Genomic DNA, 14,918 nt, shown 5'->3' on the forward strand with positions numbered 1-14,918 from the left:
TTTGTCTGCTTATTCTTTTATCTGCCAACCACAGTGTGCTTACAGTTAATTCCTTATAATGCTGTGCTGGAAATTTCCTACATTGTTGTCCAGCTGTCCCCCCATAAAAGACTGTTTAAATAGTCAGGTACCAGCAAAACCTAATTATTATTATTATCTTAGCTGCAGAGTCTGTTGAGAGGTTAATGTTTATCATCATACCAGGATCTAGGGGAGTGATTGGTGCACTGAAGATATATGTACAGAAGCTGGTGTTGTCTTATCAACTCTATCCCAGTGAAATAATGAGAGCATATCAAGAAGCACAGAGACAAAAGTTCATAACCAATTTATTTCTTGTTGTAAAACAACATATTCTCTGAAGTCATCTGCAGTGGGCTAAAGATACTCTAGGGATCCTCTGTCCTACTTCATAATTTAGTTACGGATAAGAGGAACATAGAGATGGAAAAGCTTCAATGTGTGATTGCAAGATTGTGGCTTAGAGGGCTTTTTTTCTCTGAAAGTGGAAGCAAAGATGAAGCAAGGCGCTTCTCAGTTGGTCTCACCTTGGAAATATAATAGTTAAGTCACTGAATATTTTTCCATCACAAATACCTGTGAAAAGTCTTATTAGCTGGTAGTGTGTGCACCTAAGCACTGCTACAGGGGTTTCTGTTTTTTTGCATCATTCTTTCCTGCTTTTGACTGTTGATCTCTTGCATCTTTCTTCATGAGCTGTTTACCACCTATATAACAAATACCTAACTTGCCATTTAGCATGTTAAAAATGTCTCCCTCCAATGAAATTGACCTGTTCTATTTCCAGATAGGTCGAAAAATTTTTCCATTTTTTTTTCTTTAGTCATAATTTTTCCTTAACTTCTTTCCCACCCAACCATATTTTAACGAATCTTGAATGCAGTGCAGCTCTTTGCAGCTGAAAACAGGGAGAAAAGACTCATTACATTCAAGGGAATTTTGGAGGCATGATGGAATCTACAGATGGCATGTTGTTTGATGAAGTGTAGGAAAGATACTGAGCTGCCTTGAGCTGACCCTCTCTGAGAGTCCAGTCAGAAATTCACAGTGGTTTTAATTCCTGTCTTTGCTCTCCAGGCTTCAGGAGGAAGGAATTTCGTGGAAAGCTGGCTATTGCCATCACTGCCAATTTTATAAACAGAAACACAACTGCAGAAGCCAAAGTAGAAGAAATTAGTGGGGTTGCTTTCATCTTCAACCAGAAGTTCTTCCAGGACCTGAAAGAGGAAACGGGTGGGTGCATCCTCATTTGTTCCACTGTCAAATACAAGAGGCAGCAGGGGAACTCTGTGTGCCAGGCCACCCTCTTGTTACTGGTAACATCAGTTTTAAATAACGTGTATAAAAAAATTCCGAGTGATAAAATGTTGTTGATGTCAGAAGCTTGCAGATGGAGATGTCCATTTATGGTACAGTGGGATAGTTTTTTAGCTTGGGTGTTGCCACATCATGGCTTGTTTTAGTGTTTAAATTTTTCTCAACTGCAAAAATGTCTGCTATGTTGAACAAATTTGGAAGAGCATTTTCAGGGCCCAGAGATTTTCCCTTAAGACATGATTTGTTTTGTTTCTATCCGTTCACATGCTGAACAGCTTAAACCCTTTGAAAAAGTCTCTGCCCTTCTGGGAGGAGTTTATTCTTGCTTTTTGATGTGTGGAGCTGATAAACTGAGAAGAACTAAAATCTGCCGTAAATACTAAAAATATAAACTGTGAAACACATCTTAGTGGAAAGGGGTTTCAGAGTAGTTGCATTCACTGTCAGTACAATCAATTCTACTCTTGATATACAGCTGATTTTTTTAAATTATTATTGTAATTGAAACCAAACCTCCTGGTCAGACCCAATGCCAGAGCCCCAGCAACCAAAAAACACTTTGTTCCCTTGGCACCCTGTTCTACCTCAGGAACTGTTAATGCAGTAGCTGACTGGCTGTTCCCTGAAAGAATGCTGAATAACTTTAAACTGTGCTGAGAAAAGCTCCTGTTGGGTGGGACCAATCTCTTCTCTTGTTTTGTTTCATTGCATTTTGCCCACTAATCCTTCATCCCGGCTGGGAGAGTGAGTGCATCCCAAGAAGGAAAGGCACCTGCCGGGATCAATCCCACGTTGTTAGTAAATGACACAGGCTTGGTGACAAATGTGTATCTCTTTTCAGGGATTGACCTGGAGAATATTGTTTACTATAAGGACAGCACGCATTATTTTGTGATGACAGCAAAAAAGCAGAGTCTTCTGGACAAAGGAGTGATTATTAACGTACGTAAAAATGCTGGTTAAACCCTGTTTTACTTACTTGGCACAGAGTAAGTGTGAACATCTGCATAAACGTTGCTGTATGTTAAAGAGTTTAAAAGTGTTAAAGGGTGTTTATAGACTTCAGGGCTTCATTCAAGCTCAGGTCACTTGGATCTTACTCTGACTTTTTTACAATTTGCTTTTCCCTTCGGTCAGCTCAGAGTTCCTCTATGGAGAACTGAAAACAATACTTCCTAAATTAGTCAGTTTTGAAACTGGCTGAAATAGGATCTTGACTCACCTTGGAAATGCATGGTGGGATCATCACAGCAGAAAATAAAAACCTCAGTAAGGGTGAACTTAGCACAGCTATGTCCAGTTTTAACAGGCAAATAAGGAAGCATAAAAACCTACACTAGGCTAAATTGCAAATTCTCTAAAGTGAGAATGAAGAAGAAGGCTATAAACATAAAAATGATTATAAACATGATGGCCTGACCCAAGGGGTACTTGGGATTTGGAGGGGGGGGTTGTTTGGCTTTTTTTTTTTTTTTCCTTATTCTGTAAAATATTTGGTTTATTTTTTATTTTCTTTTGTTTCTAAAAAGTGTTACGGCACCACTTAAATTTCCCTTCCTGGAAACCCAAGAGAGGGCAATTTTTCTTACAAAGTAAGACAGTGCCAAAGCAGCCAAGTGTAATTTCCTGAAGGAAGTACTTGTGGGGGACTGTCAGAAGGGCTCTTGGCTTTCTGATGGGACCACTTAGCTCAGTGCCATGATTCCCTGCCCTTTTGGAGGCCAGGGGCTTCCAGGCCAGAGCTGCTGTCCATGACCAACCAGAGTGGGTGAGAGGAAGGGCAGAATCCCTTGTGGGGAGTGGCAGTGGGGCCTGGGGTTGTGGGGCTGGTGTCTGTAGGTGGGGGCAGTCCCAGGGCATCTGTAGGGAGTTTGGAGCAGAGGAGCAGCAGCTGTGGCTCATCAGAGCTGTTTTCCTGACCTACTCAGCTCTGAGTGGAAAAAAAAAAAATAAACCACCCCAGTCTGTCTGGAACAACTGGGCTAATAGCGGTTCTGTGGTATCATCTGTGATTAGGGGTCTCATCCACGATTAGGCTGGAAATAGAACCTGCCTTATTAGTAATCACTGCCTTTAAGTAGGATGACCTGGAAAGGCAAGGTCCTTCACCACTCTGGCCAAAAAAAAAACCAAACCAAACAAAAACCCAGCCCAAAAATTAACAACAGAAAAAGCTGCTATGATCCAGGTTTAAATGTGGTATTGTTACTGAGATGTCGAGTCAAACCCTGAGGCTGCGCCCCACATGTTACAGCATCAGTGTTCCTGCTCTCCTGTGGTTTCACATGTGGGGTGCTTGTGTGCAGAAATGCCTTGCAGCAGTGTGGATAACATCTTTTGATGTGAGGGGAGTAATGTTCTGAAAACATCACATCACCAAGGAACTGGGAAGAACTATAATCTTCTATTGCAAGCAAAGATGCTTGTTCAGTGTGGGCAAGGAGAGTTTCTGTTTGGGGCAGTACCTGTGTTTGTGCATTGGCTTTTTGGAGGAGATGGCAAGTGTCCCTTGTTTCTTGTTGCTGTGAGGTGTGTGGCTCCCTGTCCTGCTGTGAGACTGCAGTGTTCCAATTCAGAGAGGATATTGGAGTCTCCCATCCCACATCCTTCTCTCCCTGCAGGACTCCATTGATACCGAGCTGCTGCTCTGTGGGGAAAATGTCAACCAGAACAATTTGCTGTCCTACGCCAGAGAAGCTGCTGACTTTGCAACCAACTACCAGCTGCCTTCCTTGGATTTTGCAATTAATCACTATGGCCAGCCAGATGTAGCAATGTTTGATTTTACCTCCATGTATGCATCTGAAAACGCTGCGCTGGTGAGAGAGAGGCACAGACATCAGCTCCTGGTGGCACTTGTTGGAGATAGTTTGCTTGAGGTATATCTTGGAATGCTTTCCAAGTAGTATTTTCAGGTTTTTTATTTTATTTCCTTAATCCAGCCATTCAGTCTACCCTCCAATATAAAATGTTCTCTTTTAACATGCCCTGATACAGTGGTACCTTCTTTGGAATCGACTTTTTTTCCCTTTTTTTCTTTTCTCCTTATTTTTATGCCATAGTTTGTCATAGCTAATGCTTGGCTGGCAGCCTCTGGCAGAGATCCCATTTTGCTTTGTGCAAGTTGTGTTTCTGTCTGAAAACTGTGAGCTCCGTGTCCTCAGCTTGGGTGCATGGCATAATTTTACTGAATTCCATCATAGACAAAAACTTGATCCAAATTATTATTGCAGCCTCTTTGCCTTAGTATGTTCCTTTTTTTTTTTCTTTCTGAAGTGAAAAGCGTATGCTGCAACTTTTTTTTTTCTAAACCCATGCTGACAGCCTGAGGCATTTGAAAAGAATAGTCCAAAACAAATTTAGGAGGTGAGAAGGGCATAATTTTTTTTTCTGTTTTTCTTCGAGTAATTCTTGAGTCTTTTTTTTTCTCAGCCTTTATCTTTTGAGGCTAAGAAATTCATTTTTAAATACAGAAGTTAAAAAAAAGGAAAAAGTGAAAAAAAAGTAATCTTTTTTCCCCCCTACCTAGTACTTAAAGGAGAGGCACATTTAAAACCTGCAAGTGTTGCCTATGTTGCATTTTTGGGCTATTTTTCTGGGCTATTTTGCCAAGATGTTATGAAACCCTAGACTCCAAATTTGCATTGAAAGTGACTTTTGCAGTAAGAACTTAAGAAATAGAAGAAACTAAAGAGTAAAATGCTTGTTGCAGCCCTTCTGGCCGATGGGTACTGGCTGTGCAAGAGGCTTCTTGGCTGCCTTTGACACGGCGTGGATGGTGCGGAGCTGGGCGCAGGGGAAGCCCCCGCTGGAGATCCTGGCTGAACGGTGAGTGCTGCTTTGCTCCCCAGCATTTCCAGTGTTTCAAAGAGCCACTGCAGTGCTAGAAAGCTAGAAATCCTCCAGTGGATTTCAGAAGGCTATCGGGAGAAGTATTATTGGGGTTTAAGTCACTGATTTGTGTCACTTAACTTCGAGAAATAAACCAAAGAGACCTTGTATCGATAAACCCAAACCTCCAGCCATCTCAACACCTGGTTTTTTAATCATTAAAAAAATCCTGAAAGTAGTCTAAATAAATTCTTCAACACCAACAGCTTTCCGAGTTGGTCTCTGTGGTTTTGACTCTGCAATTTGGCTTAGTGGTGCTCTCTTTAGGCTGATAAATAACGTGGCAAAGGAGGATTGTTACAGTGCTGCACCAGAAGCTTTTTTTGACTGGAACAAGAAGATCTGTTGCTGACTACAGCAGCAGACCTGGCGTCACCAGGGTCTGATAGTTGAAGTTGCTGACTTAGGTCCTGCTGGCAGCCACCCTGCTCTGCTACAACTGCCCAGACTGTTTTGGGGCAGATACGTAATAGAAGAGTCATGGTTGTGGGAATGCAAGCAGGAGCTTTACTAACTACAGCACTTTGATAAGTTTTAAGATAGAAGCCTGTGGGATGACTCAAACACAGCCTAGTCCCAAATGGAAAATCGAACAGCATAGTCAAAAAAGCTGTGGTGGTTATAGGAATTGCAGGATGAAAGGATTTAGTCCTGTTATGTGGTAAAGAAGTTACTCCTTGAGTAGACGTTAAAGCAAAACCAGATGACTGGATGATGTAACTTTATTTTTTTTTTCCTTCTTTTTCTTGCTCACTTCCTGCCTCAGAATAATATGGGCATAAGCTCTAAGTGTCCATCCTGTTCTTTTTCTGTCTGGCATCCTTCTGTTGAGTGGGGATAAGAAATAGGATGCGTGCATTATGCATTTAGTCCATAACACTTGTCCTGAGAGAACCAAAGTAAGGTTTAGGCAGCTGCAAAAAAACCACAATCCCTTTATATAATAAATATTTATTTTAATACATAACTCTTGCATCTTTTTCCTCCTCAAGAGAGAGCATTTATCGACTCTTGCCTCAGACGACCCCTGAAAATATTAATAAGAACTTTGACCAGTACACCATTGACCCGGGAACAAGATACCCAAACTTGAACTCGAGCTGTGTTCGACCTCACCAGGTCAGTACTTAAAAGGCTTGCTTGTGAAATCAGTTCTTTTTTTGTCAAGGGTAAATAGAGCTGCAAGGAGTGTGTAAACAAAATCTCCAGGAGTCTCCTTAATTTAGAACCAGCTGCTGATAAAGTTAACCTGGAAATAAAACTGTTTTTTTGTCTGATGGTATGTTGGTAATTGCTTTTCCTTGTAGGTGAGACAATTATATGTTACCAATGAGCTACAGCAGTGTCCTCTTGAAAGAGTGAGCTCCATTAGAAGATCAGTGAACCTCACAAGACAAGGTGAGTGGCATCTCCTGTTTGTTGTGGCTTAACGTTTGTGGCCTTCTAAGCATGCCAAAGCTGACTGAAATGTTTGCTCTCCTGTTTCTGCAGAGTCAGATATTCGGCCTAACAAGCTTCTGACGTGGTGCCAGAAGCAGACAGAGGGATACAGAAACGTTAATGTCACTGACCTGACCACCTCCTGGAAAAGTGGCCTTGCTCTCTGTGCCATCATCCATCGCTTCAGGCCTGACCTCATGTAAGTGACATCTGTGGAGCTCCTTGGTGAGGCATTTGTCAAAAGGGAGTGTAAGACCAGCCAGAACTACCCTGGCACTCTGCAGTGCCCTTCTGTGGCCGCTTTCTGCAAGGAAGTGCACACCATGGCCGGGTTTAGGGGTGGGCAGGGTGGGGTTGGGTTTGCTTTGTTTCTTCTTTATGTCCTTGCATGCCATTTAAAATGAAATATATGTGCTTTCAAAGAGCTGGGAAGGCTTTGAACAGTATGATTTATCATGTTTGTGGGAGTTGTGTGTCTATTTAAAACGAAATTTGCAGTTCTGGAGGAATGTGTAGGGCTGCGTTCCCAGATCCCCGGAGACAGGTTTTAGTGTCTGTTTGAAACCACGGCCATGAAACACAGTCCTGAGTCACAGAAATGCTGGGTGAGCCTGCAATGGGCCATCCTCCATGTGTTGTACTGGTTGCTGTGACAGTCAAGTAGGGAAATGTTGGACTGTGGAGATGTTGCACAACTCTGTCCAGGAGAGCACAGAGTCCTTTCATGTGGGCACAGCAAGGGCTGGGCCTTGAAAACTAACTGCCCTAGGGGTTGAGTGTAATGCCAGCATTCCCCTTTGGCACAGTTTCTGGGGTCCTGGTGCTGCATGACCCAACATCATGCAACTGAATATTCTGTAATGTCCCATAGTTAGATATAAGAGGGTCAGTGAGTAACAGGTGTCAGGAAATGGCACTGACTGCTGGGTGCAGTCAGTGAGGTGATTCTCTCTTTTCACAAGTCTCCACAATGTAGTGGATGCATTCTCTTGTCTTCCTGCAGAGCCTTAGGAGTCACACCTGAATTACTGTCAACCTCCCTTTATTGTGGATGGATGAAAGGAGAGACTGAGCTTATTTATGAGGTGTGATAAATTGGAAAAAATAGGAGTGGTACCTGGGGTGCTTGCCTGTACAGTTTTGCCAGAGGAAGAGCTGAGATTCTAAGAATAGGATTTTTTTTTTTTTTTTTTTTTTTTTTTGCCTTGGGTTAGTTTAGAATGGATGTTTTCAGGGGAGAGGGTGCAGAAAGCAAAGTAATCTTTGCTGCCTGTGGAAAACATGTTCTCTACACTGCTCTCTACAAACTCAGTACATTTATCTTCCTGAGCTAACAGACCTCCTGCTGTTCAATTAACATTGTGTTTAGATCTTGTTGGCTTTTTTATTCAATGAGCCTGCGGGAGGACTTGGCCAGATGAAAGCCAGGCAGGCAAGAGAGGAGGCTGCCAGTGACAGCCCCCAGCTCCAGAAATGGGCAGTGGGTGGGTAAGAGAAGAGGAGAAATTCTTCGGGGATTCAAAAACTCACATTCCACTGTGAGGAGAAGGAAACTACCCTGCCTGGAGCTTTGTAATTTATTCACATGTTTATTTTAATCATGAATTTTGGAAGCTGTTCAAAAGATCAGTCTTAGAATAGGTCCCATAGAAAACGGATTAGGGAGTGGATAACAGAGTTCCAGATGTGTGATGTACTTATTCAGTACACTGCTAAATTCAGTTATGACCTTGACAGGAGGTCCCTGTTCAAACTCTGTGTGTAACACCTTAAAAAAGGAAAGGTAGTGTCTGTACATGTGTGTGCACACATATAACATGCCACTTCCATAGAATGCTGTCCTAAATTTATTCCTCCTGGCTTTGACGATTTATAGAATTAATTGAACTAAAGTAATCTGTTGTTAATGGATGAAGTCTGTAATAATTGAGCTGTATTTGGAGAAGGAAAAGGTTTTTTCTTAGTGTTGCAGTCTGGTGCGATGGTCAAGGTGCCATGACCTTCCTCATCAGAAGTGTCTTTAAAAAGACACCTGGTCTGATGGGGCACAGGCACTCTCAGGAGCAGGGTGACTAGCTCTTTTGAAAGCTGCCTGAGCTTTAAAAGCTGCCTGAGCAGCAGATCATGCTTGCCACCTCAGGTGATGCAGGAATAAAACAGTGAGACGGGGTCTTTGCTATCTCCAGGAACGTTTCTTTATTGCATGAAGTCCAAAGGGGAAGGAACCGAATAGCCCGAGGTGGGGGACTGTGTAGGGTAGCCAGGGGATGGGGTTTCACAACTTGGCCAATGAGGAAAGGAATTGAGAAGGGGACCAACCAGGGAAAGAATCCAAAAAGAACCCATCAGGAGGGGTAAAAACCAGGAACAAGGGGAATAACCGATAGGGTGCGAAACAGTAGCATAGTTAGGCAAAGGCCCATGGGTTGAAGCATTTTGCTCACCCTGAGCTACAAGGAAGTCTCCCAAAGGGAAGTAACTGCTATCTGAGGCAGCCTAGATGGTGCATACTCTCCAGGGGAGTGAAACGTCTTCTCTGGATGGTCTAAGGACTCCACACCTTAGCACTCTTGTGAGGAAGAATTGCATCTCTCCATAAACAAGGGAATCTTTTTTTTTGTGGGACTACATCAAGGTCCAGTTCAGTGAAAAAGCTTTTAAGTTCCATTTCTGGCAAATAGTGTAAACCAGCATTTGTAACAAGGGTATTTGTGTGCACAGTATATGTATTTGTAACAAGGGTATTTGTATGAGGCTCTTCCCTTTGGCACTGTGTATCTTTGGCCCAGTGAGATCCCAGTGCCCTCACTCCTGGTGCCATGCCGCAGTCACCCTGTGTGTTCCCAGAGGGAGCAGGGAGTGAGCCGTGCCCCCGCTGTGCTGTCCCCACAGTGACTTCGACGCCCTGAACGAGGAGGACGTGGTGAGGAACAACCAGCTGGCCTTCGACGTGGCCGAGCAGGAGTTCGGGATCCCGCCGGTGACCACGGGCAAGGAGCTGGGCTCGGCCGGGGAGCCCGACAAGCTGAGCATGGTGCTGTACCTGTCCAAGTTCTACGAGCTGTTCCGGGGCACCCCGCTGCAGGCAGTAGGTGAGGCTCACCTGGGCTTTGGCAGCCCTTCATCCAGGCTGCTGGCGAGCACTGCTCTTGAGCCAGGAGTCTTTTCCCAGCTCAGCCATTCCCTCTTGGCATTCTGCAAGAGTTACCTCAGGCTTAGCACAGGAAAGGGGGAAGAGCTTGATTGAAGACCAAGTTTTTGTGGGTCTTTGGTGGTTTTGGGGAGTAGGAGCAGCTGGATAACTGCTGCTTGACATCATGAAGGTCATGTATCAAGTTATTGATGTGATTCCCTTATAGGGATGACTGCACACAGCACATTCATGCTTGTGTTTCTCTTTCTTTTTTTAAAAAAAGCCACATTATATGTATTTACTTCTGTTTGCCTGTGTTTCTTATATACATAATTGCTACCAGCACTCAACTGGAAAGCTTTGGCTTAGTCAGAATAATTTAAAAACAAACCTGAGTAAATATCCTAAGCAGTTGTTTTTTCAACAGATGCTGCTGAGAAGCAAAATGGAGAAAATAATGACCTTGGTTCACCAAAATCATCGAATTTCATCTTTAATAATTATATAAATTTAACTTTTCCAAGGAAACGAGTACCAAAGGTGAGTTGTGAAACAAGTCTTGCCCACTGAATCTTTTTTCCTGAAAAGATGAAAATTAACTTTCAGGCTCAGAAATAAGGGGTTTATATATACATGCTATGTGTATGAAAATTATGCTACAGTTTTCTGACCTATTTCTACCTGTAAGAAAACAAGTCCTGTACCTCTGTATTCTTGGAGTTAAATATCCAGCCATTCTATTATGTACCAGTTCAAATAATCAGTGTTGTGCTAGACTGTTTGTTGGTTGGGAATGTATGCTGCTTTTTGAAAAAAGCAGATTTACACCATTTGTGTATGCTGTCAGGGTTCTGAAGAGAAGCTTTCCAACTCCTGCAGAAGAAAGCTGCAATGAGGACAAACAGTGGGCAGATTGATCAGCAGCTCTGGGATAACAATCTCTTAGTCATGCCCATGTACTTTTCTCTCCTGGTCACTTATTAATGAAAACTTACTGACAGGCCCTGTTATGTCCCTGTATTATAAAAAAAGCCATGCCCATACCTGCTGTGATTAAGGACTACAGGGCCTTGAAGCTTTGCAGACGCCTGAGTTAACACATGTACACATCTACTGCATTTCTCAGTATTTTAATATACTGCTTTTTAAGTTTGTTGCTCTCTTGTCTTGTAGAAATGTGATTTCTATTTTTTTTACCTGAAGAATCGCTCCAGAATTTCCAGATACTTCCTACACTGACTTTTGTCTTGAATACTTTTGATCTGCACACACAGAATTTTTCACAACCTATGGACAATCAATTGTCCAGTAACTTGAAGTTATCTTTGTTAGGAAATAATTTTTTTTCTGCCACCCACATATACACAAAACTAAGTGACATGGTTCCCAGATAGCCAAGCAGTGAGAAACCAAACAGCCGTAATAAACTTTGCTTTTTCTTGTGGGTGACTTCTTCAGAAGAAAAACCTTTATCGTGACCACAATGTTGTTTTTCAATTAGTTGTTTGCAGAAATAAATAGACTTTTAGCAGTGAGGAGAGCTTTCCATTACTGCGCCATAGAGCCTCTGATTAACCTCCTGTCATGAAATAAGCTTCTGTCATAGCAGGAGCTGGAGTTCTTGGCAGCACATGACGGCACGAGGTGATTTGCTTGGCGGGCCCCTCTGGTGTCACACTATGGGGCTCCTCGGAAATGAGGAGTGGAAGTGTTATTTCCCAAATCAGCCAAGGAAACAGGGCATTTTGTGTGAGGTTTTGCAGCTCTGTCACGGATGGGCTGTGAAACCAAGCAAGGTGGGTTAGGACAGACTTGGGAGTGCCATAACCAGCTGGGAAATGAAGCTCCTTGGAAAGCAACTGCTTGAGTCCAGGGTTTGGCTGTGGCTTCAGTTTTAGGGTTCTTTCCCCTGCAGAAAGTGGTGCTGAGCATTATCCGTGTGTGTACATATCAAACGTTCTGTCCAGGCTTTAGGAGAGCAGTGTTGCTAACTGAACTCTCCGTGGCATGTGGTTTGTCCTTGGGTTGGGCTGGAGGAGGGATCCTTATCTGGGCACAGGCTGTGGGAGACCAGGAAGCAGGGCCTGGAGCTGCTGTGGCTGTTCTGGCAGCCTGTGCTGAGCTGGATCATGTTTTCCATTCCCCTCTGAGTGTCAGCCCGGCTGGAGAGGAACTGAGATTTCCTGTGCTCCAGACTAATAAATGAAAGGAGGTGTTTACACAATGCAGGGCGAAGCCCTTTTGGAGTTCTTGCTGGGCAATTAAATTGCTTTGTCTTTCACTTCTTTGTCAGCATGTTAATCAAAGTCCTTTATGTCAGATTTCTGAAAGGTAGCATCTTGCTTGCTCCATTCACTCAAGCAAAATCTGCTTTTATGTGGCTCAGGCTATTATGCAGAATACATTGTGCTGTTCTGTGTTCATCTTCTCTGGGTAGACAGATGACTGTAGGTAGTGCAAAGCTGGGTTATACTGAGCTGCTGCTTAAAAGACAACGTAGCAAAGCAGACAAAGTAATTGAAATATTGTCATCTGGTTCTTCTGGTGTTTGCCCACAAGTTGTTTGGGATTACTGGTCTTCACTGCATAATGATTTATTATCAACAGTCTATTTGTAAGAAGGAAGCCTGCATTCTTTGATCTTTCTTTATTCCTTCTTGGGGTTAAGTTGACTGCACAGGCACAAAGTTACAGTGTGGGCAAATGCAGATAGGTGGATTGTAGTTTATTGGTCATAAATACATGTATATTCAGTCTTTGCGGCTGAATGTTCTAAGAAATGATCAAAATTTCCAATCATTGACTACTTTTCAAGTTTGTGCAGACTGAGTGTGAAGTAGTACTGATTTCTGTAATCTCTAGTTGAGTGAAATGATGAAATATGTGCATGGCTCAAGCACAAAAGGAGCAGTTTGGTTGCTTAAGTATTGTAATGTTCAGCCAGAGTCAGGGAGATGAACCTTATGAGGGCGACAGACCTTTGAGGCAGCCAGTAATTGCTCAAAAAAGGAAGCATGGCTGTTCCATGAATTCCTGATCTGCAGACAGATGGGTTAAGAGAGATTTGGGGGTTACAGTGAAAGAGTGAGGGGGTTTCTGGATTTTGTTACGTCTCTGGAAAACAGTGCAACCTAAGTAAAAATTCACAGAATAACTCATGCTGCAAAACCTTTTTCTTCAAGCATGTGTTAGTGCTTTATGAGTTATAAACTCCTCAGTACTGAAGGGGGGGAAGATAAACACCCAAGTTGTAGGGCCTCTGTTCAGCACAGTGCATGAGCCTGTGCTCTCACACCCTGGAGTCCAGTGAGATCTCCCAGTCAGGGGCTGTGGGGCAGCTTTTTCTGCCCTGAAAGCTGCACTAGAAGCAATCCTGCTGAGCTGGGGCTCTGACAAGGCAGTGAGACCCCCTGATGCTGCTGGCACTGCTCCCCTGTGTGTGCCTGGCTGAGCACAGGCCAGACCTCACCTGCCTGGGGATGGAACTTGTTATCCTGGGAGGAACTGCTGGGGTGGACTTGGGAACTGCTGCAGTTACTCATGGAACTTGTTTTGGCTTTGCCCTTTCAGGCTGAAGGGAAAACGGAAGAAAGCGAGACTAACAAAAGGCGTCGGAAAGGACTCTTTGGTGTCTTTGAGCAGGTTGGTGTTCAGTGATGCCCACCCATGTCCTGCTCCTTGATGGGCCCCAGAGCTGGGGCAGCAGTGGGAGTTGGGGGGTCAAGGTTTGGCCTTCGGAGCTTGACAGGAGAAAAACCTTGAATTTACTGTGGCATGCACTAAAGAAGACCTAATTTAATTTAAATCATTCGATAGGGAGTAGAGCATTAAGTAAACTGCACTAGTTTTTGTTCTGACACAAGAACATTGAAGATATTGGGTTTTTTTCCTTTTCCTAACTCAGCTATTTAGACAATTTTTTATTTTAAGAGTTTGCATTGCAGCTTGGTTTCTACCCCTTCTCTGATTAGTCACCTTTGTGACTCTGGTTTATGAATAGCAGCACTGATTAATGTTCTCTCTTGCTGTACTCTTGGACCCAAGAAAATACTTCTTGATGACTTTCATATGCTAAACATTCATTTTAGTATACTGCAGACTGTATTTCCTTTCACCCTTCGCTGATAAGGATGTTATCTCTCTCCTCCTCTCCCCTCATGAGTGTTGTAGAAACCTAAGAAAAACACAGTTTGTTGTTTCCTTGCAGACTTCAGGCTTTCCAAGCCAGGGGACAAACAGTGGGAAAGAGCAGAGTGATGGCAGAGAAGGAATGAACCAGAACAAGGTCAAATCAATGGCAACTCAGCTGCTGGCAAAGTTTGAAGAGAATGCTTCAAATACAATTCTGAGGAGACAGGTAGGTCATAGATGAGCATGAAAGTCATCTCTGAAATGAAACTGTAGTCCCTACTTGTGAAGGTGACACGTATTTCCAAGGGAAGACAAGGGTCTGTTAGATGTTTGAAGTGGCTTGTCTTTTTTAATACTTTATGCGAATTAGAAGTATTTCCCTCAATACTTGGTAAACAAATGCAACTCATATAGATTGACCAATGCTGTAAATATAATGTATTGTTAAGTGTTACGGTGTCTAGAAATCTCATGTAAGTCAGCCTGTAGAATTTGTTTTATTTGGAAGTCTAAGCTGGCTGCATACAGTATTGCAGAAGGCCTGTTGTTGCCTATATTTTTCAAATAAAGGACACTGCATATGTGGAGTCTCTCTTGATGGAAAATCTAGGAAGTCTCAAAAGGAAACCAAATCTTTTGCAAGATGTGTCTGGCTGCCGTTTCCATTCCAAAACTAGGCAGAGTGGATCATGTTTGTACATCATACAGCATTTTCATTGTTTGTGGTTAGTGTGACTAGAGGTGTTTTAGAGACAATCCCATGCTGCCAGGGTAGGGGGGAGAAGCTCAAAGTCCCACTTCAGCCAAAAATAGCTGGAATCAGCAGAGTTTGGATCTGTTACCCAAAAAATCTGAAGGAAGGATGAACAAGGTGTGGATGTTTTGACAAGGATAGTGGCTTTCTTAGTTCTTCATCCTTGTATGTGTTTGTTTACTTAAAGAATTGGGTCCTCCAGTGGTGTAGGCTTTATAGATGTCCAGTGAC

The 14,918-nt window shown here is 43.1% G+C and overlaps 1 protein-coding gene across 5 annotated transcripts in view; it reads left to right on the top strand.

Annotated features, from left to right (window-relative positions):
* The window catches only part of MICAL2 (microtubule associated monooxygenase, calponin and LIM domain containing 2), a 119,360-nt gene that overhangs the window by 43,153 nt on the left and 61,289 nt on the right, over positions 1-14,918 (top strand). For all 5 annotated transcript variants that reach the window (XR_010743755.1, XR_010743756.1, XM_066320563.1 and 2 more), the window contains exons 6-16: positions 1,099-1,254; positions 2,180-2,280; positions 3,960-4,217; positions 5,051-5,166; positions 6,222-6,348; positions 6,537-6,627; positions 6,721-6,868; positions 9,562-9,761; positions 10,230-10,342; positions 13,373-13,444; positions 14,010-14,159. Coding sequence is in view for 3 of the 5 variants with exons in the window: in XM_066320563.1 (XP_066176660.1) it covers positions 1,099-1,254; positions 2,180-2,280; positions 3,960-4,217; positions 5,051-5,166; positions 6,222-6,348; positions 6,537-6,627; positions 6,721-6,868; positions 9,562-9,761; positions 10,230-10,342; positions 13,373-13,444; positions 14,010-14,159 (1,532 nt within the window). In the remaining 2 variants the exon portion in view is untranslated. The remainder of the gene's footprint in view (positions 1-1,098; positions 1,255-2,179; positions 2,281-3,959; positions 4,218-5,050; positions 5,167-6,221; positions 6,349-6,536; positions 6,628-6,720; positions 6,869-9,561; positions 9,762-10,229; positions 10,343-13,372; positions 13,445-14,009; positions 14,160-14,918) is intronic.

The sequence above is a fragment of the Sylvia atricapilla genome, chromosome 6 (genome assembly GCF_009819655.1).
Source record: "Sylvia atricapilla isolate bSylAtr1 chromosome 6, bSylAtr1.pri, whole genome shotgun sequence".
Taxonomy (NCBI): domain Eukaryota; kingdom Metazoa; phylum Chordata; class Aves; order Passeriformes; family Sylviidae; genus Sylvia; species Sylvia atricapilla.